Source organism: Pyrus communis, chromosome 8, assembly GCF_963583255.1.
Source record: "Pyrus communis chromosome 8, drPyrComm1.1, whole genome shotgun sequence".
Taxonomy (NCBI): domain Eukaryota; kingdom Viridiplantae; phylum Streptophyta; class Magnoliopsida; order Rosales; family Rosaceae; genus Pyrus; species Pyrus communis.
Window position 1 is genome coordinate 3,053,284 of NC_084810.1, and position 27,949 is coordinate 3,081,232.

At 35.8% G+C, this 27,949-nt stretch overlaps 3 protein-coding genes and 1 pseudogene across 4 annotated transcripts; 3 read left to right on the forward strand and 1 right to left on the reverse strand.

Moving 5' to 3' along the window:
- The first annotated feature begins 1,688 nt into the window (after window positions 1–1,688).
- Window positions 1,689–2,876, forward strand: LOC137741871 (uncharacterized). Its single transcript, XM_068481574.1, has 2 exons — window positions 1,689–2,192; window positions 2,829–2,876. The coding sequence occupies exons 1-2, from the start codon at window positions 1,689–1,691 to the stop codon at window positions 2,874–2,876; spliced, it is 552 nt and encodes a 183-aa protein (XP_068337675.1).
- An 838-nt stretch (window positions 2,877–3,714) lies between these two features.
- On the reverse strand, window positions 3,715–7,381 carry LOC137742352 (bidirectional sugar transporter SWEET2-like). Its single transcript, XM_068482201.1, has 7 exons — window positions 7,080–7,381; window positions 5,593–5,629; window positions 5,252–5,468; window positions 5,001–5,159; window positions 4,775–4,894; window positions 4,494–4,651; window positions 3,715–4,247 (listed from the first exon to the last, which is right to left on the reverse strand). Exons 1-6 carry the CDS (start codon window positions 7,138–7,140, stop codon window positions 4,538–4,540), a joined length of 708 nt encoding a protein of 235 aa, XP_068338302.1. The 5' UTR covers window positions 7,141–7,381; the 3' UTR covers window positions 3,715–4,247; window positions 4,494–4,537.
- Window positions 7,382–11,129: 3,748 nt separating this feature from the next.
- LOC137741872 (rRNA 2'-O-methyltransferase fibrillarin 1-like) lies at window positions 11,130–20,266 on the forward strand (annotated as a pseudogene).
- Window positions 20,267–24,451: 4,185 nt separating this feature from the next.
- LOC137741730 (trifunctional UDP-glucose 4,6-dehydratase/UDP-4-keto-6-deoxy-D-glucose 3,5-epimerase/UDP-4-keto-L-rhamnose-reductase RHM1-like) lies at window positions 24,452–27,845 on the forward strand. 2 transcript variants are annotated; one of them, XM_068481442.1, is made up of 3 exons: window positions 24,452–24,596; window positions 25,433–27,008; window positions 27,098–27,845. In XM_068481442.1, the coding sequence occupies exons 2-3, from the start codon at window positions 25,446–25,448 to the stop codon at window positions 27,539–27,541; spliced, it is 2,007 nt and encodes a 668-aa protein (XP_068337543.1). In that variant the 5' UTR covers window positions 24,452–24,596; window positions 25,433–25,445; the 3' UTR covers window positions 27,542–27,845. The 2 variants fall into 2 exon arrangements, with proteins under 2 accessions (XP_068337543.1, XP_068337544.1); XM_068481443.1 differs by having other exon boundaries at window positions 25,436–27,008.
- Window positions 27,846–27,949: the final 104 nt, after the last annotated feature.

Consider the following 27,949-nt stretch of genomic DNA (forward strand, 5'->3'; position numbering starts at 1 on the left):
GTAATATAGGGCGTAGCTAACTAATTTATAAACTCATATCAGGTCTCTTATTCTCAACATCTTGCCTAATTTTGCAAGATTTCTAAGTTGTGTGCTATTGACTTCTCTTCAATGAATAAATCACCAATCGACAAAACAAAATAATCTAGACCACCACATGTTTATTAAAAATCGGAAAGACTTTATATCACGAATACACTAGAATAATAATGTTCCGTATCATATAAGTTACTCCTGTTAAAAACACACACATGCAACTCCAATACTTTTTTTTCTATCTAAATGCATGCATGTGCAAGTGTTGATGGAACCACATCCCTTGCTTCCTATTTTATCATTGATTGTCCTCACACCATAACATTGTTTGTGGTCATCGTGTCACATTCAACCCAAGAAATGTCAAATCTCTTTATGACAAGGAAATGGGAAAGGGATCTCCTCTCCGGATCTCTTTCATCTAATCCACCAAAGTCACAAATTCAAACATTTGAAATTTAATATAACAACTAAAGTTATTATATATAACTTTTAAAGTAGACCCCTATTTTTAGCCGTTAGATCAAATTTCAAAGTCCTAAATTTATGGCTTTGGTGGATTAGGTGGAAGGGATACGAAGAGGATCCCTTTCCAAGGAAATGATAATGGCAATTAGTCCTACATTTGCGTTTGGACGAGGGCTTTCAAAATTTTATATAATTAAAGATAAATTTACTAAGTAAATTAGTGATGTAAAACAGATGGCAAAATGGATTTAAGAGGAAATGAACCGTCGAAAGGCAAAAGGATGCAATGGAAATTTGCGGATTTGGTGTACAAGCTTCGATTTGGGCCCGTGATACATTTTCAGAAAGGGAACAACAACACGAGTCAAACACATTGTTTTGTTGTGACATACGATAGATTTTGACCATCTAAGATCATTTCAGCTTCCAAAATAGGATTTTAATTTTCATAATAAAAATCGAACATTTAAGTTGTCATCTTATTAATGTCGAAATAATGTCATTTTAATTGTTGGAGTCCTTTAAGTTGTTCAAGAAGTCGTAAGTCTACTTAAAGCCTCTGAGTGTTTCAATGTACTTATTCAATCATCAATTAAACAAACAACCTTTTGGGATTCTCTCTATTTTCTGGTGGATTCCAAATTGACGATTCTTCAAGAATTTACGTCTATAATCCTTATACACTTGTGCTACGTCAATTAGTCTCAAGTTCGACTACAATTATCAACGAATCCAACCGTATCAAACACATACACAACGAAAACTTGAAAGGTTATCACTTTTGCCTCTATTCTCTCAAAGCAAAATTATCCGCACTCTCGGTTTGATATCCTGCACTCATGTCAGTAGTAGTAGTGGTAGAGAGAGAGAGAGAGAGAGAGAGAGAGAGAGAGAGAGATGTTTAATTAGGGTTTAAAACGACCATGAAGACCCCATGACTGCCTTTACTCCCCAACGGTCGTAAAAACTCAACCAAATAGAGCAACTAAGCCCTGCAGCCAGGCGGTGGACCTTCACGTGTAGACCGTACACTATCATTAATGCAGAATTACTGCATGCACCTTTCTACGTATAAGAAATCATCATTCTTTTTCTACCTTCCCAAATATTCCCCATACAAAACCATCAAGAATCTAACTTACTTTGTTGCTGCTGCACACCATATAAGGAGACAAGGGAATTCCATGGAAGCCTTGTGGAATTTAGAAGACAAGTGGAAGATCTCAACCCAACAAGCATTTCTCCTCTTAGTTTCCGCTGCCTTCGCAGTCATCGGTCTTTGCATGGCGGCGACGGTTTTGCTAAAGAAGGCTCAGAGGAAGCAGGAGCAGCAGCTTGTGATGAGCAGCCAGCGAGAGGCTGTAGCAGGACAACCGAAATGGTCTGAGCCGAGTTGTGGTTGGGGGTCGATAACGAGAGCGTTGGTGAGCTCGGTGCGGTGGAGCAGAAGGAGCAAGTGGGAGGAGAGGCGGGGCGGGAGCTGGAGAGCGACGCCGCTGCCGCTGCCACTGCTGGACAAAAGGGTTGAGGTTGAAGTGGGGTGGCGGAGCCATAACTCGGACTCTCCTGTGTGGCAGAGACCTATACTTATGGGGGAGAAGTGTGAGCTTCCTAGATTCAGTGGGCTTATTCTCTATGATGAAAGAGGTCGTCCTCTGTGCGACTCCCACAAGGAAATTAGAAACCAGGTAAAATTATGAATGCACTACTTTTTTTTCTTTTGAATTTTAACTGATTAAATTTATCTAATTATTTGCTGAGATCGTAAATTTGCTAGTTGATAACTAATTTCACAATCTTTAGCATGCAGAGACTAAGACATTTTGCTGTGCTTGTATGTAGTAGTGTAGTGATCACATGACACATTAAACATCTGCCGATCTCGGCTTCATCAAGTTAGCTAAAGCAAGATGCTCTCCTTATGCACTCAAGTTTGAATTTTCTTCTTTGCTGTGTAGACTATCGCCATGACTTTTCTTTTACATTCTCCTTTTCTAGAAACCAATTTAGTATAAGTTCAGTGGGAAAATGCATCATGCCTCGTAAGAGGTTCATAAAGAAAACTTATCAATTCCAATCCGCCCAAAAATGGTAGTATTAGAAGGGAGGACGAAAAACCATTCTTCTCTACCTTCAATACTAGAATTTAGAGGATTATTCATTCAAATTCAAACATCAATTGTCTGTAAATTACGTAAATCCGGGCAAAACACGGACATTTATCGATTGCTCATTGTGTACATTGAGACCGAAGAGAAACCTTATTTTTTTATCAATATTTGCTTCTTTCTAAATCAACATATTGTTTTTGGTTTGATGTGCAGGAAAATACTGGTGGTGTTGGCAGAACAACTTTGAGGGACTTGCTGTAGTTTTTCTAACAGAAATGTTCTAAAAAGATTTACCAACACAGTGTGGTAGGGATTTCAGTAGCCATGTGGTCCAGTTTTCTTCAATATATATAATAACCCTTTGTGAGAAAGGACAAAATGAAGAGAAGATATGTGATCTAGCTACCAATGACGTGCATTATGAAGGTTTTGTGTTCAATGACAGAGAAACATAGTGTGCACCTAAGAGAATGATCGCTTCTCACTTCATCCGACGATGAATAGAGAAATGTTATTGACATTCCGAAAGAGTCATTCTGAACTCATCTATAAAAAAAAAGACGAGGGAGGATCCAGTGCAGAATGACTACTTTCGAGTGCTAACTTGATGATCCATAGAGGTTCCCACGTTCAAAATTAATCTCCCTTTCCCATCCACGTTCAAGAAAATCTATAAACGGAGTTTCGTTGAAACTCCATAAGTTAACCAACAAATATCGTAGAAAGCTTGGCAGTAAAGATATCGAAGAACTTGTTTCTGCAGAATTATTGCTATCAGCTAATCATCAGTGGATCTTATAGTTCCTTTCAATCTAAATTAAAACTTTCTGCTCACAGCCTACTCTCATGCCTCAAGTACCTAAGCTTGCTACCCACGTTTCTTTTAAACCCTCCCGTGTTTTTTCGGAACGGAGGTTTCTAGTGAAGATAGTATTTCTGCTATGTTCTGATGATTTGCTAGAATGTTTCTTCTAAAACTTGAGGTGTATGAGTCAACAATTAAACTTGTTAAATGTTTTATGCTTTACTACAAGAAAGTTTATAATTCAGAAGACGATTGAATTTTCCTAAACTCCCTAAAAGAATACGAATACAAAACAGAAACACAAGCAAAGAGTAAAGTATTTCATGATTGATTCTGAAACAGGCAGGCACAATCACAAATCACGTATACAAAAAGAAGCTGAGAAAGGAAAGTGGAATTGAAACCGCGGCACTGCATTGAGGCAGGAGACTTCTTCCGTTCTTTTCCTTGAGATATACCAACAGTGAAGCTGCTAAAGCCATATAAAAAAGGGCTTTACAGGTTTCAAGTTGATGTAGGAATGATGAGAAGGAAGTTGATTTCACGATCTTAAACAATTCCATCGTAGAAGTCATACCAATTCATGAATGCTACCGATTAAAAAATGGGGAAAGTAGTGTGACAAACTCTTCAAAATATCAATGATACTCATAGATGCACTTTCACACATAAACAACAGAAGACGAGGAGGGAGGGAGTGGGAGGGGGATGACCCGAGCCGCAGAGGAGATTGAAAGGCCGAAGAACATACTTTTTGCTTTCAAGTTGGTAACAAGCACCACTCTTCACTTCAATCGTTTTGCCTACTTGATAAGATTCGTTCTCACCTATTAACAGTCAAAGATGAATTCATAAGATTGGCATGACATTAACTTTACATTTACACAACTATTCAGGGAAGGGAAACCCATTACCCATGCCACCAAATTATTTTGCGCAAGGAAAATGGAGCATATATAGCATTTATTTGCGATATATTTGACACCCAGAAGGATCAGACTTGTACATGCTAGAAATGAGAAGAATATGGTTTCCTGTTGCAATAAATAAAATAGATAAAAGACAACACTTACGTCAAAGTCAAAACACATGCACTGTTCTTGTTGCCGGAACTGATTTATTCATATGAAACTAACAACGGTTCTCTGGAGTCTTCTTTAGACGAATCCTTATAATAAAAGTACAACGCTAATTGTACAATCCCCAAAATGGTTCCTACTCCATTTGGGACCTGAAATGCATAAAGAATGATACTGTTAGACCTGAGAAACCATTAAACTGAATTGACGGCTCCAAATATCCTTGTTAAAAATGAAGAAAAAAATAGTGAAAATGTGCTGCAAGGAAATCTTACATAAACGAAGGGATCAAAATTAAAAATTCCATAAAGCAAGAAAGAGGTGCTCATTAGGAAGGTGGAAAGGGAGAGATAGAATGGCATAAATTCAACACTCTGTGTCTGGATCACCAAGTTCTGCAAAAACATAACAAAGTAAATAAGGTCACACAACAAAATACATAATTGATACCAACTTATACCAAAATAAAGCAAGTAACGCAAATGCCTTGGATTAACTTACAATTATAAACAAAGGAGACGCAAACATTGATATTAAAGAAGCACAACTAAGCAGTCCAACAACTAGCCGGCGCGTAGCAGCATCAGTAATTTGCAAGCTCCCAAGGACTATGATTGCAATTAGACCACAAACTGCTGCCAGCAAGCCCAGCATCCTCACCTGCAAAGATAGAGGGAACTAACGACGCTTAGAACATAATAAGGCTTTCAGAAACTTCACTAAGGGTAACAACTGTGAGTAGTACAAGTAACCTTTGTTGTTTTCTCAGCATATATTATGAAGAGGGTTATGTACACTAATTGAAACACCGCACCAACTGAATTGACTGTCATAACCAATATGTTATCAGAAGATACAACAGGCGATCCATACCACGTGCAGATCAAGCAGTTCAAAAGGGCATATATGTATGGGAGCCCTGAGAACTCTTCAGTGGCATGGTTTCTTATTATTCTTCTAAATGTGTGTCTGAAAGTAAGAAAATAAAGCCAGTTAAAAACACAAACCGGGGAGTAAATGAAATAAAAATCGTTCTCTTTCTCATGTTTTCTGACAATGACATTTAAGTATTACCAAACCGATCAAAACTTACGCTGGTGAAACAAACAGCCCAAAAGCAAAGATGTTCCCTGCAACAGATATTAAAAATAAGTGGAACCCCAATATGCGTATATACTATATACATATATCATAATTATCATGGATTCAATTGCGAGAATCAGAAAGCACCACAGGCTGTTGATCACATTGACCACATGGTCAATTTAACACAATTAACAGCTTTTAGAAGCTTTACATGGCCAAAAGGCCCAAAATGCCTTGTAATAGCGTTCACAAACACTACACTTGTAATATACTACACACACACACACACACACACACACACACATACATATATATATATATATATATTTGTACATACACATGCATGTGACAATACGATTCAACACTCAGAATTTGATATAGTGGGAAAGATTTTTTTTTTAAATATTTTTATATTTAAATTGCCGGTGTAACTGGGCGTTTCTCCTTTTAAAGTTCTAAGACATGATTTGCACACATGTCCAGGCATTAATATTTAAAAATTGTAGTGTAACACAAACATGCCGTTATAGTTCAACGCAAATTAGTGATGTCTGATATTCTGAATTTGTTATTGAGCACAGTAAGCCTCAGAAAGTACTAAAACATGGAAGTTAAAGCATCTGAAATCGAGTAGCTACTTAGATGGGCAAATCCCACATTTATGAGCTCAACAGCTTCGTTTAGAGTAAGCAGCAAAAGCTTCAAGTCAACCTAACATGTGAATGTGCGTTTTTGCTCAGAGTCGAATGCATTGTTGTAGCTCAGTAAAAGTACAGCATTTTTGGAAGCCAAAATCCTTTAAAGACAATAGAATGCGATCGGGACATTGCTTTCAGTAAATGCCATATTCCTAGCATCGAAATTTCTACTAAATAGGGCGAGAGGAAGATGTTTAAACCCGAGAACAGTCATGAAAATAAACACATAACAATACAATCAAATTACTTCCTTATTGCTGCTAAAGCTTTGAAATTTGACTTTTCGCGTGATGCTTTGGGAGCCCCTCAAAAAGAGAATTATTTGGTGATGCACAAACACTTGGTTTCATATATTTACAGTTCTCTCTAATCACTATAACATAACATCGGTATCTTTTCGGATTTCAAAACTCTCGTTGATACCGACTTTGAACTAACAATCCTGAAATCAAACTATAACCTGGGCTGCTGAACTAACATGAAGACTTTTGCCCAGTTGACTAGATATCAACAATCTTCTCTTCCATCACAATCCAACACAACAGAGCCAAACAGTTCCCACAAAAATTAACCTGCTGGAATATCACACATCCACCAAAAAAGGGTTTTCCTTTCCTTTTGCAATAAATGCAATACCAAAAACCAACAAGTTCTTCAATAGTAAAGGCTTAATCTTTAATGGTTAATTTCCAGTTCTTAATTAAGGAGAAATTTAAATCCAAAAAACAATAACAGTTCAGACAATGCTCACAGAAAAACCCACAACTTAAAAAGGGGTTGAAGAGAATAATAATACCTGCAACGCCAGCTGCATCTTTGCAGATTATGAGCACGGAATTTGAAGCTGAAAAAACCATCAGTCCCTTCAACTCCAACTCCACGGTAAACCAGCCAGAAAAATAACCCAAACCACCGTTTCAAATAAAACACAAGAGAGTTATAGTTAAACCCTCTCTCTCTCTCTCTCTCTCTCTCTGTGAAAGATTGGAAGTTTAGCAGAGCCCAGGTCTCTGAGAAAGGGAGAGGCGCAGTCCAAGGCTTTCAAGACCTCATCTTGGGAAGTTTGGCAGAGGCCCTTCTGATTGTTTCTGCCTCATTAATTATTTATATTTAGACAATTTACAAATGTAGAACCGTCCAAGGGCTTTCAAGGCTTCAACTTGGAGAATGAAGATTTCTCCGGATCATTGTGAGGATTCGGATTCTTTAATTGTATACATTTATTGTATATCATATATAAAAATAATTTTAAGTTTGTTATTTAAAATTAAATATAAATAGTATTTGATAAAAATTAACCGTATAATTTACAATGAACGAAAACAATTAAGATCCCCTGGATCCTCTTTATGAGGATCCGGAGAGGTTCTTCATTCCAACTTGGGAAATACAAGATAGAGACTATTAAAAGCTAGAAAATGTAATGGAGATTATTTTTTAGTATATTTTTTAGATTATATGATGTGTTCATTGATGGTTAAATTCTTTCTTTAATGATTTAAAGAAAAAAAATTCAAACATCGTCACATTATATAATTTACAAGATATAAATATAGGAACTTAAGCCTTTCTGAATCAATCTCGTGGGAATCCTCCTGACGAATTGATCTCATCCGTTGGTACAAATCCAACGGTCGACGTAGTTGCAAGCCTTTCTCTTCCTTTCCGCAACTATCTCTTCCCCTTCCTCTCTTCTCTCAACTCCTCTTTCTCCCTCACTTCAAAGCACCCACCGCCACCATGTCACAAACTGAATTCAACCATTACTTGTCATATTATATGGTAGCCTTATTGTGTACATTATGCGTTCCATGTTAATTTGACTAAATGTGATGCGTACAGAAATCATACAACTTGAGTTTGCTACATCTAACATTATTATTACACTAGTGTAGATTCAATTATTGGTATCACAATCAAATGTTTCGGTCCATTATAAAAGTGTAATTTCTATGAGTTCAATATATCAGTATTACACTTATTTTTTTCAACCGAATATAGGAAAACACGTGATCTACTTGTGTTTGAACACATAGAAAAATCTCTCTCATGTCATACTTTGTGGTATCTTTTGGATTTGGATCCTCTCCGAATCCCCTCCCTGGGGATCCCAGGATCAAGACACAAGGACCGTTCATCAAAGATCGTGCGGCCACAATTAAATGCTTTTTATATTTTTAAAAATAAAGCAATCTCGTTTTGCGTAAAAAACATTTAATTATGGTCTCACGATCTTTTATGAAGGGTCTTTGTGTCTTGATCCCCGGGATCCCCAGGGAGGGGATTCGGAGAGGATCCAAATTCGTATCTTTTACCCAAATCAACAACTTAGATCAAATTTTAAATTAAATGACATGATTGTTCATAATCAAATTATTACTTAAGTTTTAATTAACGTATTATTTTTTATTAATGAGACATCACATGATTTACAAATTTAATCTAAAAAATTAATCTTCCAATCATTTTTTTAAATAAAAAATAAAAATTTGATCTACCCAGAACTTCCTACTTTGCATCGAAACTGCCTACTTAGCAATTTCATTATTTAGGTAATTTAACACTCTACACAATCAAATGTTTCGGTCCACTATAAAAGTGTAATTTCTATGAGTTCAATATCAGTATTACACTTATTTTTTCCAACCGAATGTAGGAAAATACGTGATCTACTTGTGTTTCTAACACATTGAAAAATATCTCTCATGTCATACTTTGTGGTATCTTTTATCCACGTTGAGAACTCTGGATGGAAGGTGTTAATTCGAACAAGAGCTGGCACGAGTGGGCCCCGGCTGCCCCAATCACATGTGTCATGACTCTCTACTTAAGGTACTATTATATTTGTGAGTCGTATCAGCAACAAAAGAATATGCACATTATAAGCCGTTTTCGGTGCATCTGGGTTCTATAATTTTTTTTATTTTTTATGGATAATGTTACCCAAATCAACAGCCTAGATCAAATTTTAAATCAAATGGCATGATCATTGATAATCAAATTATTACTTAAGTTTTAATTAATGTATTATTTTTTTTATTAGTGAGATATCACATGATTTACAAATTTAATCTAAAAAGTTGATCTTCCAATTGGTTTTTTAAATAAAAAATAAAAATTTGATCTACTCAGAACTTCCTACTTTGCATCAAAACTGCCTACTTGGCAATTTCATTATTTAGGTAATTTAACACTCTACACAACCGATCACCAAATCAATCAATTTCAGGCGCTTGATCAAATGAGACGGTGAGAAGAAGTTCTGTACGCGAACCCGGTCGCACCGAAGGAAAAATCGCATTAGGCATGCAACCCAAAAGATGTCCCTGGTGCCAAAAGATCCTACATACTCCCCCCATCTGACACTTCCATCATGACATATCATGAACATGGATCAGATCGTGGTTAATATTTAGATTGAATCTGGATTCGCAAGATATATGTTGGGGGAATTGAGAGACTGAATTATGGGTTATTTAAAAAGTTGTTCAATCTAAAAGAATTTTAGGGTTTTAATTATCAAAGTTATAAATATGATTGTCAAAGTTTTACCTAAGACGGTAAGATCATTGGATTTTCAACTATCTTTGATTAACATTCATGAGTAATTCAAATGAAAAATATATAATGAGTAATGTTAGGTAAACTAAATTTGCAAACCAAATAATATGTCACTAATAAGAAATAAGCACGTTAATCAATATTTAAGTATTAATACAATCATCAACTTACATGCCATTCAATTTACAAAATGTAGTCTACAAATTTTGTCTCTATAGGTAGACTGAATTTCCAAACTAAATTTTGTAAACTAATGATATGGTTGTTAATAATTGAATTATTACTTAAGTGTTACTTAACATACTTATTTCATATTAGTGACACATTATTTAGTTTGCAAATTTCGCTTGAAAATTTAATCTCTTTAGTATTACCCATATATATATATATATATATATATATATATTCTTTGAGTTAATTTTAGGTACACCATGATGCATGCATGCATCCATGCAGTTGTAAAGATGCCGTGGAGGGATGCAATTCTCTTCAACACGATCACTTTCAGCCTTTGACTTCAGCACGTCGCAAGGCTAAGCTATACATAAATACCGGCTTAAATATCATATCATTGTATATAATGAAAATAGTACTGCATGCTTTTGATTTTTAATTGCGATAATCCATCTGATTTGGAAGAGAGTGATGTGTGTTGATTTGATTTATAGCGATTGTTGGTTTTATTGTGTTTGGAAGATGAATGAGACTGGCAACGTATTGCCAATCGACAAGGATTATTAGTTTCAAACAAGCATCTTAAAAAAAGAATATTGCTTTAGAAAATGAAAGTAATAAAAATAGTTTTTATATCTTAAAGAGATGATGATGCATATAGTAGTTTAATTCAAAAATGATTTTCTAATAAAAAAAGTAATGACGTCATGTCTACAAAGACGTTCTAATCGAAGGGTTATACTTCTCACCTTGGTCTTATTATGGGAAGGCCAATGCACCACCTAGTCGGTGTGGTGACGTCTAGAAGAAGAAAATTTGTATGTACTGTTGCCTCTTTGTGCGGAGGCACCCATTCAATCTCTTTAGATAACGTTGCCCTCTTTGGGCATTTTTTTTTTTTTTTTCTTTATGGGCTTAAATTTAAACCCTAGGTTGTCCGTAACACGAAATTCCCTTGGGCCGTAGCAGGAATCCCACTAGCAGGAAACTATATATACACTCGCTTTCCGAGAAACCCTAAACCCAAAAGCGCTCTGTGTCAACTTCCTCCTCCTCTCTCGATTTGATCGCATTCTCCTTGCCTTCTTACTAACCCTAGTTTGCCTTAACAATGACAACTACAAGAGGTAATTATGATATTATCACTTATATTTTCATCGCCTCGGTCTACATATACTTGCATATAAATTCATGTTTCAGGTTGTCTATTGCATGAATTTAATCGCATCGACACCTGTGTCTTTTGCTGTTATAATATTATTTGTGTATATTATGAAATCTGTACCATTTTATTTTTGTCAATAATGATTCGGACTTAAGACCTCCAAAACTGACTAAACCCTAATTTGTTTGAATTTTTTTAAATATATGTGTGCGGGCGTGCTTGTGCATGTTTAATTGTTGCTATAATGCTATAATGGTATGTAGCAAGATATGTAATATTTCGTATTCAACATGTCGTCGGCTTTTCTTCCTTAGCACTGAATGAATGTCTTTGTATGAATAAAACTATCCACTCTAGATTAATGATTATCCTTTGCTTCTTGGATTTTGGATTGAATATAATATAGGTCGTGGTGGTGCTGTTCGTGTTGCCCGCAGAGGCCTTGCTGCACCTTCTGGTGTCCGCAGAGGACCGCCTCCTGGTGTCCGCAGAGGACCGCCTCCTGGTGTCCGCAGAGTACCCCCTCCTGGTGTCCGCAGAAGACCCCCTCCTGGTGTCCGCAGAAGACCACCCCCTGGTGACTTCAGAAGACCACCCCCTGGTGACTTCAGAAGACCACATCCTGGTGACCGCAGAAGACGGCCAGCACCTGGTGGAGGTGGAAACAAAGGAATTATCACCCCATATGGTGTGCACGAAGGGGTTTTCAAACATACGTCTATTAAAGGCGATGCTCTCGTCACTAAAAACATGGTCCCTGGTGAATCTGTTTATAATGAGAAGTGCATCTCCGTTCAGGTTAGTTGATTGTTTTTATTTTTTATTTTTAATATATAGACAGAATTGATGATTCAGATCTTCTAATTTCATAAGAAGTTTATGCAATGTACGCGAAAAAAAGGTTTGTACTATATACATATCGATTCAATATTCTTCTTAATATTATATGTATATGTGCCCCTTCTTACACATCCCAACTCCGTTGTAGACGAACTAGGATCGATGTACTACGTGCTCTCCTATTCCCTGTATGGTACCATGTATACCTATAAACAATACTATGTGGTCAATGCTCCATACCTGTTCACTATATGGACAATACAATATAGTTGCTATGTTATTCTGCTCTGTGAACAGTTGAGTACATATATATGCAGGGTCGTCCCGCTGCGAATCCAACAAAAAAGCCCTCCTTATTTAAAAAATAATAATTTTTTGAACAATATATTCATCAGAATTCAAAAATCAATATTCAAACTTAATTGAAATCAACATCTCATTTTTATTAATTGAATAATCTCCAGTTGTCATGAAATTATAATGAGGGTTCATCCACAAAAAAGGGAGCATGAATGAAAGAGAGATATGTAAATACGTTATGTTTGTGGAAGAAAGTAATACTCAAGGTAGTTTTTTATTGCTACAAAAAAATGGAAGAAAGTAATATACAAGTCTTTTATTGCTAGAGAAAAGTGGAAATTAATATTAAATATAGATTCCACTTAATCAATTGTAATATAGATAAAATCACATGATGATTTTTTTTTTTAAGCAAATACTTTTTAATTTATACTCATGTAATATATAGGATGATGAAATTTTTTGAAGGTCTCAGAAATTCATTTATCACTCCACCTTTTGCACGCCTGTGGCCTTTGAGTATACCTTTACATGCAACTTTCTTCTCGATCACCTGTTCAATATTGTATGAAACTCCCCTTAATTTGTGAAACTCTGCAGTATGCCTTTACATGCAAGTTTCTTCTTTTTATTTATTTGAAAACATGAATACAAAAAAATTTAATTAATTAAGTTTGATGGCCTAATTAACCCCTTTTAGTTTATATATGTTGCATTATTTAAAACAACATAGTATACAATTATTTTTTTGTATAGAGAATTGATTGTAATTACTATTTCTTTTTGTAATATTATTCAGAATGAAGATGGAACCAAGGTGGAATATAGGGTTTGGAACCCCTTCAAAGCTGGGAGCTGCAATCTTGGCGGGCATTGACATCATTGGGATTGTGAGTTCCTCTATCTTGTACAATATCTTATACACATGTCTAGCAAATTTTATGATACTTAATTGCAACATAATGAATCACACCCTCAAATATCATAGTTATCTTTGTTATTTCTATAAATTTAATTTATACGTATAATTGATTAATTGTGTATAATTACTTGATCTCAAGAAACCTGGAGCTCGAGTTCTCTACCTAGGAGCTGCTTCAGGAACCTCTGTTTCTCATGTATCCGACATCGTTGGACCTGTAAGCCTTTTCCGACCAAACGCTCTAATTGTTTATCATGAATTAACAAGCAGTTTACTATTAAAACTTCAAATAAAACATCATGCATTTGTTTGTTCCAATATCTCTCGTTCGTTCATCTTCATAGACTGGAGTGGTGTATGCGGTCGAATTTTCCCCTAGGAGTGGTAGGGACTTGGTAAACATGGCAAAGAAGAGAATTAATGTCATACCAATCATCGAAGACGCAAGACATCCAGCAAGATATCGGATGCTTGTCAGCGTGGTAGATGTCATATTTACAGATGTTGCTCAGCCTGATCAGGTTTTTCTATACACTGAATCACCAATTCATTGTTTTATTTGTAGCACAGAATTACTGTTTTAATTTTCATACTAAGTGCTTTCTCATGGTAACAATCTTGCAGATACGGCATAGTGCGCACAAGGGTTTTTCATTAGCCATATGTTGCATTTGCTAAACCAACATTCCAAATTATTTAGGGTCTATTTGAAAATCATTTCATTTTCAATTTTTTTTGTCCTTTGTTTTCAAACTAAAAACTTTCTGGTGGCAATTTTCAATTGAAATATGCTTTTTTTTATTTATTATTTTTTTAGTTTTAGTTTATAGAAAAATGAAAACAAAAAATTGATATGAAACAGTCCTTTACAAGATCAAATTTTACGTAAATAATTTGTTTTTGTCAACTAATATTTGAGCTGTAGTAGGTAGTCTTTTTTAATGCTCTTTCAAATAATTTGAAACATTTTTCAAAGTTTACCTATGGATTGTGGCACGAAACTGCTGATTTTCAAAGCTTGAATTATTTTCGTATCTAGCATGTGATGTACTCAGGAATTCCCGTTTATTCAATAAATAATGAAGCGGAGATCCAATATATATACATACATACTAAGTATCTGATGCTAATTTGAGTTGATCATGTGTGTGTTTGTTTTTTTTTCCATACTGAAACTCAAATAAGGACAAATTAAGTTTTTTTGGTGAATAATTAAGTTTTTGGGTGAATAATTAAGTTTAACATATCAATTTCTTTTCTTTTTCTTTTTTTTGAGTGTGACAACTTTTTTATTTTTCGTCACATTTTTTCGACTTTTTGTCACACTTTCAGCAATAACCACCCGTAGACGTTGCCCATTTTTATTGTACTGACAGTTAGTCATGTGACATAATTACTAACCTGGCGATTAATTCTCGGTTTTGAGTTGGTTTCATATATATATCAATTAAGCATGTGATGCACTCAGGGACACCATTAAGCAATCAATTAAGGGTGATTCTAACATTGAGTTGCTAATGCTAATCTTAGTTGGTTATGAATTATTTTTACCTCATTTATACATTGATTTTCAACAATTTCATAAAATTTAAAATCTGTATATTTCTAGCCTTGCATATGCAGGTAAGTTATAAATTGAATTAAGCCAAAATCTTCGAACTTCATGATTTTCACATTGATCTACTTGGTATGTGTGTGTGTGTGTGTGTATTTATTTCTAGCCTTGCATGTGCATGCAAATTATAAATTGAATTAAGCCAAGAACTTCATGATTTTAACATACGCATTAGATGCCAAAATACAATAAACAACCAAGCTTAGAAATAATCCAATTATAATTTGTACCTACGGCAACAAAATATTAAAAATTTACTCTGTTGAAATCGTACCAATCTACTAATTTATTCAATCCATTAAAAGTATGAATGTGAAACAAAACTATAGGAAAAACATGATTAAACCTATGAATCATAACCAACATTCATCAATCCAAAAATAGAATAAATAAGAAATTTCATTAACATCCACAACATAAAATTTGACATTGAAACTCCGAAATAGAATCAAAATAATAAAAATACATAATCATAGTAAAGGTTTCTCCCCTAGCCTTAGATAGAGAGATTAGTTCTCCATAAACTAAAATAGAATCAGAAAAAAGTCTAAAATTATGAAAGAGCAAAACTCCACCAAAAACATAAAAATGGGAATGGTTATATTGAGCTGCTACGCAGCCAACCCCCATATCCCTCATGAATAATGGTCATTTATCAACCCCATTATTAAGCCAATTATAACTTAGCCGTTCCTTGTTCTTTGCCTTCCCATGTCTGTTTCATTTTCTTTCCATAACTGACAAGCTTACTCACCAATTTATTATCTTTGCCTCTTGGGTTAACTCGTTGCAGACAGCCCCATCTTCCTTTCTTCATCCCACCGTTTATCTTCTAAGAAATTCCAACAAGTGACCTGACAAAAAGATCAAGATAAAATGAATATCAATCCTCATGTATATTGTAAACCGCAAAATGTGAACCATACACTTCAACCAATGTCATAAGGCACTCAAACTAAATTAGACCAACTGATTAAATTAAAACAAGGGATTTATAACATGATTTTGGTCCAATTCATTAGCCTGACCATAACAACACAAAGTCATGTAATTCCTTTCATTTAAATCCAACATATTATCAGAAAATGTAACATCCAGGATGAAATAAGATATGCACTCATCATTGACCAACATTACATCACAATTTCGGTAAATTACTAGAAAAATTACTTAACGGGTATAATGAAAGAGCATTAAACATGCACTTTTGAGAAATTATCAATGACAAATGCTCTAATCGCGTTTTCTGTCAAAAGTGCATATTAAATGGATATATGCACTATATATATATATATATATAAGGCAAGAGAGAACAACTACTTTCTCCACCTCCGACTGAAACCGATTGGGATCTTATAGCATTTGTCATCATGGATCAAGGTACGATTGATTGTTTATTGTATTTCTCCATCTAATGCATATGTGAAAACCATGAAGTTAGAAGATCTTGGCTTAATTCACTTTATAACTTACAGTGCATGCATGCTTCCAAGGTTAGAGGTAGAACACTGGAATGTCAACTTAAATTTATATATTGCTTAATACGATTCCTCTGTTCTGTTAAAGCTTACAGAGATGGTGGGGAGGATGAATTACTTTATTTTTATTGTATTAAAAATAGTCTTTTTTTTTTTTTTTTCCCCACCGAAAGTCCGCTTTGCTATGTAATCCTCTCTTTGCAGGCAAGGATTTTAGGTTTGAATGCAAAATATTTCCTCAAAGTAGGAGGTTGTTGTTTGATGTCAATCAAGGTTCGTGTTGCCCTTATTGTTGATCTCCAAAATTGCTAATATACTGTTTCAACTTATCTTTTTAGGCTATTCTGCCAGTTTTCACCCTTGAACATGTACCCCATTACCTATAATTTTCCAGTGACTAAACTTTAGAGCAAAACTTTTATAAATGGCCACTTTAACTAAATGTCGTATAACTTTTTGTTAAAAATTGTCACATTTTGGTAAGCTAATAAATTATTGGCATGCACGTATGGACAGAAAATTAGATGGAATGTGGTTGAACATGACAGTTGGGGGAAATTAGGCAGTTATAGTAGTTTAATGAGGAAATTGGTCCAATTAGAAGTTTAGGGAGCAAATCGGCTTTGGGGAACTAGTTCAGGAAGAAAATCTGAAGTATTTGTTTCTTATTAGTCAGTGTAAAAGGATTGGGTTTATATTTGTTCCTGCATTTTTCCAGGCAAATTGCATAGACTCCACTCTACCTGCTGAGAAAGTTTATGAACTTGAAGTGGAAAGAATGACGGCAGAACAGGTGAAGCCTAAACAAAGGGTGACTATTGAAAGTCCTATCTGTGTAATATGTGTAATAGGGTTTGTGTCAACCCTAGTAGTGCTTTATCTAGTTGTATAAATGTCTTATCTTGTTGGCAGCTTGTTGGCAGCTAATAGGGTTTGTGTCAACCCTAGTAGTGTTTTATCTAGTTGTATAAATGTCTTATCTTGTTCAGTTCTTTTAAGAAGCACCGTGGGATCAGTGGTGTGAGGTCTATAGACATCCAGCTCATTCCACATGCTTCTTAGAGAGCCAAGATGTTGAACAAAGGTTTTACCTTCTTGTTGAACACTGGAGATATCCTTCTTGAGTTGAAAAATGCGGGCAGAATTATTTTGATTACCATACATCTCCTTCACTGTTGTCCAGAGAGTGAGTGACGATTCGGAATAGCTGAAGATCTCAGCAATCTTCATTTCCATGGAATTAAGCAGCCATGACATGACCAGCTGATCTTTGCAAAGCCACCCTCCATATTCAGGAGAAGTGACTCCAGGAGCAGGAAAACTGCCATCGATGAAACCCAGTTTGGATCTTCCACCTAGTGCGAGACTAACCGCTCTTGCCCACGGTAAATAGTTGAACTCATTCAGTAACACTGAACTGAGTCGTTGATTTGGATTGATATCCATTTCAGAGATGTGAGTGGAAGGAGCAGCAATGATGCTCTCTTCCTCCGAATGCTCATCAGCCATAGTTTTGCTAAAGAGAAATCACAGCGTAAGATATTCAAAGACAGGTTTCAGAGGGATGCCTGCTCTGATACCATGTTAACTTTTGAAGTTTGTGTATTTTGTATATTGTTGTCGTACAAGGAACAGAAACATGATACAAATATATAGAGGAGTTTGAGTGAGTTGCAAACTACACTCAACACTCAAGACTCTAACCTAGAACTTCCTTGAATCAAGCTAAGAAGTCGACATAGGAAACATAATTAAGCTCCTTGAATTAAGGAGCTGCCAATCAGCTGTCAACCAGCTGCCAACAAGCTGCCAACAAGATAAGACATTTATACAACTAGATAAAACACTACTAGGGTTGACACAAACCCTATTAGCTGCCAACAAGCTGCCAACAAGATAAGACATTTATACAACTAGATAAAGCACTACTAGGGTTGACACAAACCCTATTACACATATTACACAGATAGGACTTTCAATCTTGATCAACACAAAACCTGGAGCATTGAGACACTGCCTAAGGGAAAGAAGACAGTAGGTTGCAGGTGGATATACAAGGTTAAATTCAACTCAGATGGATCCATAGAAAGACACAAGGCAAGATTAGTGGCTCGTGGCTTTACTCAAACATTTGATGTGGACTACAAAGAAACATTCGCCCCTGTTGCAAAGATGAACTCTGTAAGAGTACTACTTTCAGTTGCTGTTAACAAAGGATGGCCTATGTTTCAAATGGACGTAAAGAACGCCTTCTTACATGGTGAGCTTGAAGAAGAAGTCTTCATGAGGTTACCCCCAGGCCATCCTCAAAGTCATGAACCTGATCTTGTGTGCAGATTGCACAAATCAATTTATGGTCTTAAACAGTCACCAAGAGCTTGGTATGCCAAGCTAAGTTCAGTCCTCACAACGGTTGGTTTTAAAAGAAGCAATGCAGACTCTTCATTGTTCGTACGCACGGGCACTGCTGGGAAACTGGTCGTTCTTGTCTATGTCGATGATTTAATCATCACAGGAGATAACATGGATGAAATAACTAAGCTCAAGCATTCACTGCAACAACGTTTTGCCATCAAAGATCTTGGCATACTCAGATATTTTCTTGGCATCGAAATGGCTACCTCTCCCAAGGGTTTCTTTCTCAGCCAACGGAAATATGTTCTGGACCTTCTCAAGGAAGCAAACATGAGTGATGCTAAACCTGTCAATACACCTCTTGACACGAAACTCAAACTTAGCTTGGAAGGACAACCACTGCCCAACATCAGCTATTATCAGCGTCTTGTGGGTAAGCTGATCTACTTGACTATTACAAGGCCTGACATAGCCTATTCAGTAAGCATTGCTAGCCAATTTATGCACTCTCCCACCATGGAGCATTTTAACCTTGTCAAGAGACTACTTCGGTATCTCAAAGGTTCAATAGGTCGTGGCATCATCATGAAAAAGAATGAGAGCACTGAGATCACAGGTTATTGTGATGCTGATTGGGCTGGCAACTCTATTGATCGTAAGTCTACAACGGGGTATTGCACATTTGTGGGAGGCAATCTTGTTACCTGGAAAAGTAAAAAGCAAGCCGTAGTTGCTCGATCCAGCACTGAGGCTGAATATCGCGCCATGGCATCTACTGCCTGTGAACTAATATGGCTAAAAGGTTTGCTGTGCGACTTAGGTGTCTCTACTACTCAGTCCATGTCTCTTTTCTGTGATAACCAAGCGGCAATGCACATTGCGTCCAACCCCGTCTTCCACGAGAGAACCAAGCACATCGAAGTTGATTGTCACTATGTCCGTGCACAGGTACAATCACAGGTCATCAAAACTCATTTTGTCAAGAGCTACGATCAACTCGCAGACCTATTCACTAAACCTTTAGCATCACCTCAGTTTCAGCGGCTTCTCGGCAAGCTTGGATCCATCAACCTCCTGGATCCAGCTTGAGGGGGAGTATTGAAAGTCCTATCTGTGTAATATGTGTAATAGGGTTTGTGTCAACCCTAGTAGTGCTTTATCTAGTTGTATAAATGTCTTATCTTGTTGGCAGCTTGTTGGCAGCTAATAGGGTTTGTGTCAACCCTAGTAGTGTTTTATCTAGTTGTATAAATGTCTTATCTTGTTGGCAGCTTGTTGGCAGCTGGTTGACAGCTGATTGGCAGCTCCTTAATTCAAGGAGCTTAATTATGTTTCCTATGTCGACTTCTTAGCTTGATTCAAGGAAGTTCTAGGTTAGAGTCTTGAGTGTTGAGTGTAGTTTGCAACTCACTCAAACTCCTCTATATATTTGTATCATGTTTCTGTTCCTTGTACGACAACAATATACAAAATACACAAACTTCAAAAGTTAACAGTGACACTTGAGCCATTTGAACGAGACCATGCTTGCGTAGTTGGTGGCTACCGAATGCCAATCAAGATACAAAAATAAACTCTCTGATGTTGGTGCATACTTGTATGCCTGAAGATTGCCTCTCTTTTGAGATTCAGCTCTGCTAGAAGATTCTTTTGATTTCAAAATCCTCAATTATTAAGACTTACTGGAATAATTATAGTACTGTGAGTTAAATTTATGCAAGTTCTTGCAAATGGGATATTTGATAATTGTTTGGTTTAATGTCAGTGGAGATTATTTGTTTGTTTTTAATTTCCATGAGTTTGTCATTATCACATGGAATTATATTTACTGATAGAATTCTTATGAATTTTGTTATTAATTTGCAATTTGACCCTTTTGTTTATATAGAACTTTAAGCATGTAATGTAGGACACGAAACTGGGTATTTTCATTTGGTTTGAAGTTGCATTTCACGAGAATTACAATAAGGGCCTCTTATAAGACTAGAACTAAATGACAACTTTTGCCTATAATTAATAGAGAAATATCATTAGACCGTCAATCTTTTCCTTATTTGTTATTATGTTTTCCTATTTACTCCAAATTTCTGCCTATATTACTAATAGAGAAATATAATAAGCTGTTCTTATTCGTTGGTAATATTGATCAAGAATGAAAAACAATTCCCCAACTCCTCTCCAAATCTTCCATCCAGCTATGTTAGATTGTAGTTTTGAGAAAGACAAACATGTGCTAGAACCCTAAAGTTGCTCATAACTTAGGCTGAAACCAGTAATAATATTGTAAGGACAAAGAATGATATGCCAGGGTTTTGCAAAACTTCTTTTGGTTGATGTTTAACGTATATATTTAAATGTTGCAAGTATAATTTAATAAGCAGTTCAACATCTCTTTCGACCTTTTCACTTGAGTATGTTGCAACCTAAGACAATAATGTATGCTTTGTTGATTTGCATTTTTTCTTGATGAAAGCGATTTGTGATCTGATTATTTCACATGTATTTTGAAGATTAGAGTTTGTGCTCCCGGTACTGTTCACTTTAACAAAAAATCATATTTTTACACTAAAAAGTCAATCCTGGTACTATTCACTTTACATTTTATTTTGTCCTTAACGTTAAAACTCATAGTTTCAAACTCTTTTAATTAGTTTTCCTTGTTCTTTATGAAAGATAATAAGAATATTGAACACACGAATCAATTGCAAATAAATTGAGGTTTAGTAAAGCTTGATATTAGGTGATTATTCACAAGACAAATATGGCTATTTTTTATACACGCGATATTTTATTCTAAATATATTTTTTGATCAAATGATATTATCTACATTGGGGGTAAGGGATGAGTTTAGCCTCACAATGAACTAGCAATAATGTGGTTCAAATTCGTCTTTGCGAGAATCGAACCTAAGACCTCTCATTTTCACTTACAAGTGAAGAGAAATATTATTAGACTATAGTATTAAGTGACTATTTTACCCTAAATTTATTAAAACTATGCAGAAAAAAAAAATCGAACTTGAGTGTAAAATGAATAATTACTAGTGCTTAACAAGCATTTTCCTTAACTTCTGCATGATGACAATGTGTCTTGCACTACTAGGGCAAACCCCACATATATAGTGGTTAGCTAACATTATTCCCTTCGAGTTAGCTAAACATATCGGAAAAAGATTTGCAAGCAAAATATACACATATCTCTGTTTGGTATGCGCCTTTATTTTTCACGTGACGTAAATGTGTTGCATGCAATTTCTCTCGATGCAATATGTAGCTCTCATGAGACCATAATAATTAAGGACCATTATGACATATTTAGACTATCTTTAAAGGAGATGTTAAATTATAAGAGTCAAATTACAAATGATGGTTGATGTGGTAATTTGAAGCCTTATGTCAAATTTTGTACTTCTCCAACTGAATTGTCAAATGTTATTTTATTAGTTAAACGAAGTTTTAAATAGTTGTAATTATTAAAAAAATGTTGAAACAAAATTTTTATTGATTGAAATGTTAGTAGAATAAGAGACCCACCATTAAAATGAATTAAAAATAAATTTGACATTGATGTCAAATTTGACTCCAAATCACAAAGCTTCAAATTTAGTCAGCAAATAACACTTCGGTTGGAGAGGCTTTTGATGTCAAATATGTGCAGTGACATTCCACCTAGAATTTTGACATCTCATTTGAAAATGCTCATAGCAACGTTTTATATAACAGTTTTTCATTTTAAACATGTAAAAACCAGTGTAGTTGTAACATGTTTTTGATAGACAGTTAATAAAGAATATCTCAGGAAATAAAAAACCCACATACAATAATTAGCTTGAATTCTGTAAAAATTAAAACATAATAATTCTTAAGAACACGATCTAAAAAAATAAAAAACTTAAGATATGTACAAAATATGGGTAATGCTAGAAATATTAAATACTAAATATTTTAAACTATACGACATGGAAGTTGATGATTAAATTATTGCTTAAGTGTTGATTAACGTACTTATTTATTATTGGTGACATACTATTTTGTTTACAAATTTAGTCTACCTAACATTACTCATAAAATATAATTAAGATTTTGAGAAAGAAAAATAAATTATGTACCTCACCACCACCTTATCATGATCATCACAATTGCCAAATACGTTGTTCCTTCCTTATCATTCTCCTTAGCAATTAGAATAAATTAGTCTATAATTGTATCGGGTGGTTTGTGTTGTAGTCAATATTGAATAAATGTGATTATGCAAGTCAAATCCAATAGCAAATAAAGCCATCTTGATTGACTCTAGGTCCCGCAATCCAGAGTCGACGGACTAAAAAAATCGAACAGTTCAAGAAATAGAAAGAGAGATTCAGACCCTTAATTTGTGTGAAGTAGGCTAATGAAATGTACTAATGGGGTCGTAAATTTTAAAATGAGCGACTCAAACTTGTCAATTTGTAAGTTTCGAACTATGATATCTCAAAAGAATCTCATTTTACAATAGCTTTCCATTTCTTACCTAAATTCGCAACCATTTCACTCATTCCACACGTAACTTACTTCTTTTGTACGTTAACTTCCAACATATGCACATGTTTAGACTATTAGAACGTGAACATTTTTAGAATATTAGAATGTGTGATCTTTTATGTCGGTACTTTACAACCCAGAAAATTAGAGATGATTGAATAATATATAGTATGATGATTAATTCCTGGTAAGTGCTTACGCATTACTAATTAGCTAGCATACTGTCTGACTGCCAGAATATACTCTTGTGTGAACAGCTATTACAAGAGAAAATTCGATATAAATCCAGTTTTATTAGCCACCATCAGTTATAGTCCACATTCATTTAATCAACAGTACTAATAATGTAATCTCTTCATCAAATCTTTACTTATAAGTTAGAGATTTTAAAATTGATTCGCTAATTGCGAATTGAAATCAAATTATTATACTATTCTATTATAAGATCTACACAATATCAAATATTAAAAAAAAAATTAATATAACATATCCAAATGCAACCTTAATATGGTCACAAGGAATCTCAACCTTATTTGTTCACCTTTAATTAGGCATTAAACTTTTTGTGCTAGCATATCAAAAAATTTCAAATATCTTTTCCATCAAAATTGGAAGGAAAGAGGCAAAATAACAATAAAATCATGTCATAGTACGTTTATGATTGAAAAAAACTTTAGTTTTCGACAACAATTTTAACGCGTGTGCAATTGTGGTTAGTATTTTACCCGCTTTAAGATTTGAATTCTGAATTATTTCAAAATGTGGACGAAAAAAACACCAGCAAAACATGTCAAAAAATTTCAAACACCCTCATCTTGAAAATAAAACAAGTCAAACGAACAAAAAAAAAAAAAAATCTTATCATGAAAGATTATGGTAGTTTTAAACAGCCATTTGACGCGTGAACAACTGTCAGAAACAATTTACTTACATTACTCGACGGCTAATAAAACCTTAGCGCAAAATACGTGTCGAAATTTGAATGGGTGTTGTCAAGAAGTTCACCTGGTAAGACCAAAATATCCAATGATCTTGACGTCATAAGATCACAATTCTGACTTGCAAACCAAAATTTGCGCCCAGCCTGCCCCTACAAAAGAGGCGGGCCCACAAAACGTGTGCTGTTGTAATTTGCTCAACCGTCGGAGGGCATTTCGGTCATTCGGTCTCTTCCACGGGACCGTTTCTAAGATTTACGGAGGGCGTATATATACATCCAGAGGCTCTGCACCTCCTTTCTTTCACAGACGAATCCTTGGCCATTTTTCTCTCTCTAATTTCTCTGCCTGAATCTCTCCCTCTCTCTTCGCTTGCCTCCTGAGGCGTCGTCTCTGAATTTCTCTATCTGGGTTGGTCGATCTTGACCGAAGCTAAATCTTTAAGTAAGCTTATTACTATCTTTTCTGCATTTTTTTTTGTTACATTTCATGTGGCCAAAGTATTGGATCATTGCTTTGGTTGTGATATTTTTGATTTGGGTACTTTTGAAACGTTAGATCTGTGATAAATATGTAGAATTTGAGTGTTGGGTTTGCTATTACGCTTTGATTTACTAACATGGCATTGCTCAATTTTGATCTGGGATCTATGAAACGAGAAATGGGTTGTCATGAATGGGGGAAGAGATTCTGATGTCTGCGTGTTTAGTCCAAATGGGTTGGATGATTTGATGTGATCATTTGTTCTGAATATGTATGATCTGAAATTTGATGTATTGGTTGTGTTAGATGTGATAGGATTTAGTGAATGTTTTTGTGATGTGTTGTGGTCTTGCTTCTGTTTGATACCGATTCGGGCATGTTTACTTGCTTGTAAGGGAAGGAAAAAACATAAAAGAAAAGTTAATCCTTAGTATATAATGAGGTGTTGGAAACTCTTTAAGATATTGATGAGTCATTTCTAAGAAATTGGCTGTATATGGTGCACTTGATTTGGCGACTTTGCGCTTTTAATCACCAAATTAGAAACTTTATATGTAATTTTGGTAGCTCTGTTTTGTTATAAACTAAGGGGATCTGTCATTTGAATTATCTGTTTCCTATTGTTTACAGTGTCGTGATAATGTCGTTTTACCTAGGGTTATGGGATAAATGGAAAGTTTGCTTTACATGTTCTTCTAGCTCCATGGTTGATTTTCAGTAGTTTATGTATTTTGGTATGTATTGTTATATTGTTTTAGCTTCGGTTCTCATTGTAGTTTTCTAATGTTTGATATTAGAAGTTTCCCCAACATGGGTTCATATACCCCCAAGAACATCCTCATAACTGGGGCTGCTGGCTTCATCGCATCTCATGTTGCCAACCGGCTCATCCGCAGTTACCCTGGCTACAAGATTGTTGTGCTTGACAAGCTTGACTATTGTTCAAATCTGAAAAACCTCCTTCCCTCCAAATCATCACCCAATTTCAAGTTTGTTAAGGGGGACATTGCCAGTGCTGACCTTGTCAACTATCTCCTCATCACTGAGTCAATCGATACCATAATGCATTTCGCTGCCCAGACCCATGTCGACAACTCCTTTGGTAACAGCCTTGAGTTCACCAAGAACAACATCTATGGCACCCATGTTCTCCTAGAAGCATGCAAAGTTACTGGACAAATCAAGAGGTTCATCCATGTCAGCACAGATGAGGTCTATGGTGAGACTGATGAAGATGCTGTTGTGGGAAACCACGAAGCATCTCAACTTCTCCCAACAAATCCATACTCTGCAACAAAAGCGGGAGCGGAAATGCTTGTTATGGCATATGGCAGATCATATGGATTGCCTGTTATAACTACCCGTGGAAACAATGTCTATGGACCAAATCAATTTCCTGAAAAATTGATTCCAAAGTTCATTCTGTTGGCCATGCAAGGGAAGCCTCTGCCCATTCACGGGGATGGTTCTAACGTGAGAAGCTATCTATATTGTGAGGATGTTGCTGAGGCTTTTGAGCTCATTCTTCACAAAGGAGAGATTGGACATGTGTACAATATTGGAACAAAGAGGGAAAGGAGAGTTATTGATGTGGCCAAAGATATATGCAGACTTTTCTCAATTGACCCGGAGACAAACATCAAGTTTGTTGAAAACAGACCTTTCAATGATCAGAGGTATTTCCTAGATGATGAGAAGCTGAAGATTTTGGGGTGGTCAGAGCGCACCCAGTGGCAAGATGGGTTGAAGAAGACTATAGAATGGTACACTCAGAATCCTGATTGGTGGGGTGATGTATCTGGGGCTCTGCTACCTCATCCTCGAATGCTGATGATGCCTGGTGGGATTGAGAGACTTTCGGAAGAGTCTGAAGTGGGCAAATCTGAATCTTTTGTCTCAAGTAATCCCCGAATGTTGGTTCCACCTTCCAAAGCTAGTGGCTCTCCTCGTAAACCTCCCTATAAGTTCTTGATCTATGGTAGGACTGGTTGGATTGGGGGTGTACTTGGGAAGCTATGTGAAAAACAAGGGATTCCTTATGAATATGGAAAAGGGCGTCTAGAGGATCGCTCATCACTCTTGGCCGATATTCAGAATGTCAAGCCAACCCATGTGTTCAATGCTGCTGGTCTGACTGGTAGACCTAATGTTGATTGGTGCGAATCTCATAAAGCAGAAACAATTCGAGTCAATGTTGCTGGAACCTTGACCTTGGCAGATGTTTGCAGAGAGCATGGACTCCTGATGATGAACTATGCTACTGGGTGTATATTTGAATATGATGCTAAACATCCAGAAGGTTCGGGAATTGGGTTCAAGGAAGAGGACACACCCAATTTCCATGGTTCTTACTACTCAAAAACCAAGGCCATGGTACATTTCACTGAGAGTTCTTGGTTTTATTCTCTTTTCTTTATTCTTCCTCTTCTCAAGTCTTACGTTTGTCATTTATTTTTAATCAGGTTGAGGAGCTCTTGAAAGAATTTGACAATGTCTGCACTCTCAGAGTTCGGATGCCCATCTCATCTGACCTGAATAACCCTCGCAACTTCATTACCAAGATCTCTCGTTATAACAAAGTGGTAAACATTCCTAACAGCATGACCATCTTGGATGAGTTAATACCCATTTCTATTGAGATGGCAAAGCGGAACTTGAGGGGCATATGGAACTTCACAAACCCTGGTGTCGTAAGCCATAATGAGATCCTGGAGATGTACAAGCAATACATTGACCCAAAGTTCACATGGGCTAACTTCACACTCGAAGAGCAAGCCAAGGTCATAGTTGCAGCTCGAAGCAACAATGAAATGGATGCATCCAAGTTGAAGAAAGAGTTCCCCGAGTTGCTGCCAATCAAGGAGTCGCTGATCAAGTACGTCTTTGAACCAAACAAGAAGGTGTAAGCAAATTTCAGTTATAGAGCTCGGTAAAACCTCCACCATCCATATTAGGTGATATATGCTTAGATTACCTCAGTTTAGTTGAATCAGTATCACTCATTATTCATTTTTAGCCTTGCCATTATTTCTTGTATGCCTAGAGGGTGTTGGGTATAATTCTACTAAGTGTGCTTTCTGTGTTTTCATCGGTGTATCTTACTTTCCTTCGTGTTTCATTTTACAAAAACTTTCCACAGATTCGGTTCCCGATAGATATACTTCTGTAAACTTCTTTTACATTCTGTTCAATGAAGGTTGTGGTGTTTAATTCTTTTGTTTTCAGCTTATATAAATGTGTGTGCGCGCGTGTGTGTGTGTGTGTGTATACACTCGTTCATGCATTGCTTGAATTCAGCTTATATAAATGTGTGT

Excerpts from the sequence above, each read along its gene's own strand:
- LOC137741871 (XM_068481574.1), top strand. The coding sequence starts at position 1,689 with ATGGAAGCCTTGTGGAATTTAGAAGACAAGTGGAAGATCTCAACCCAA. Across the intron at positions 2,193-2,828 it reads ACAAGGAAATTAGAAACCAG|GAAAATACTGGTGGTGTTGG; the intron begins GTAAAATTATGA and ends TTTGATGTGCAG.
- LOC137742352 (XM_068482201.1), bottom strand. The coding sequence starts at position 7,140 with ATGGTTTTTTCAGCTTCAAATTCCGTGCTCATAATCTGCAAAGATGCA. Across the intron at positions 5,160-5,251 it reads ATGCTGAGAAAACAACAAAG|GTGAGGATGCTGGGCTTGCT; the intron begins GTTACTTGTACT and ends CTATCTTTGCAG. Across the intron at positions 4,652-4,774 it reads ATTTTGATCCCTTCGTTTAT|GTCCCAAATGGAGTAGGAAC; the intron begins GTAAGATTTCCT and ends TATGCATTTCAG.
- LOC137741730 (XM_068481442.1), top strand. The coding sequence starts at position 25,446 with ATGGGTTCATATACCCCCAAGAACATCCTCATAACTGGGGCTGCTGGC. Across the intron at positions 27,009-27,097 it reads ACTCAAAAACCAAGGCCATG|GTTGAGGAGCTCTTGAAAGA; the intron begins GTACATTTCACT and ends ATTTTTAATCAG.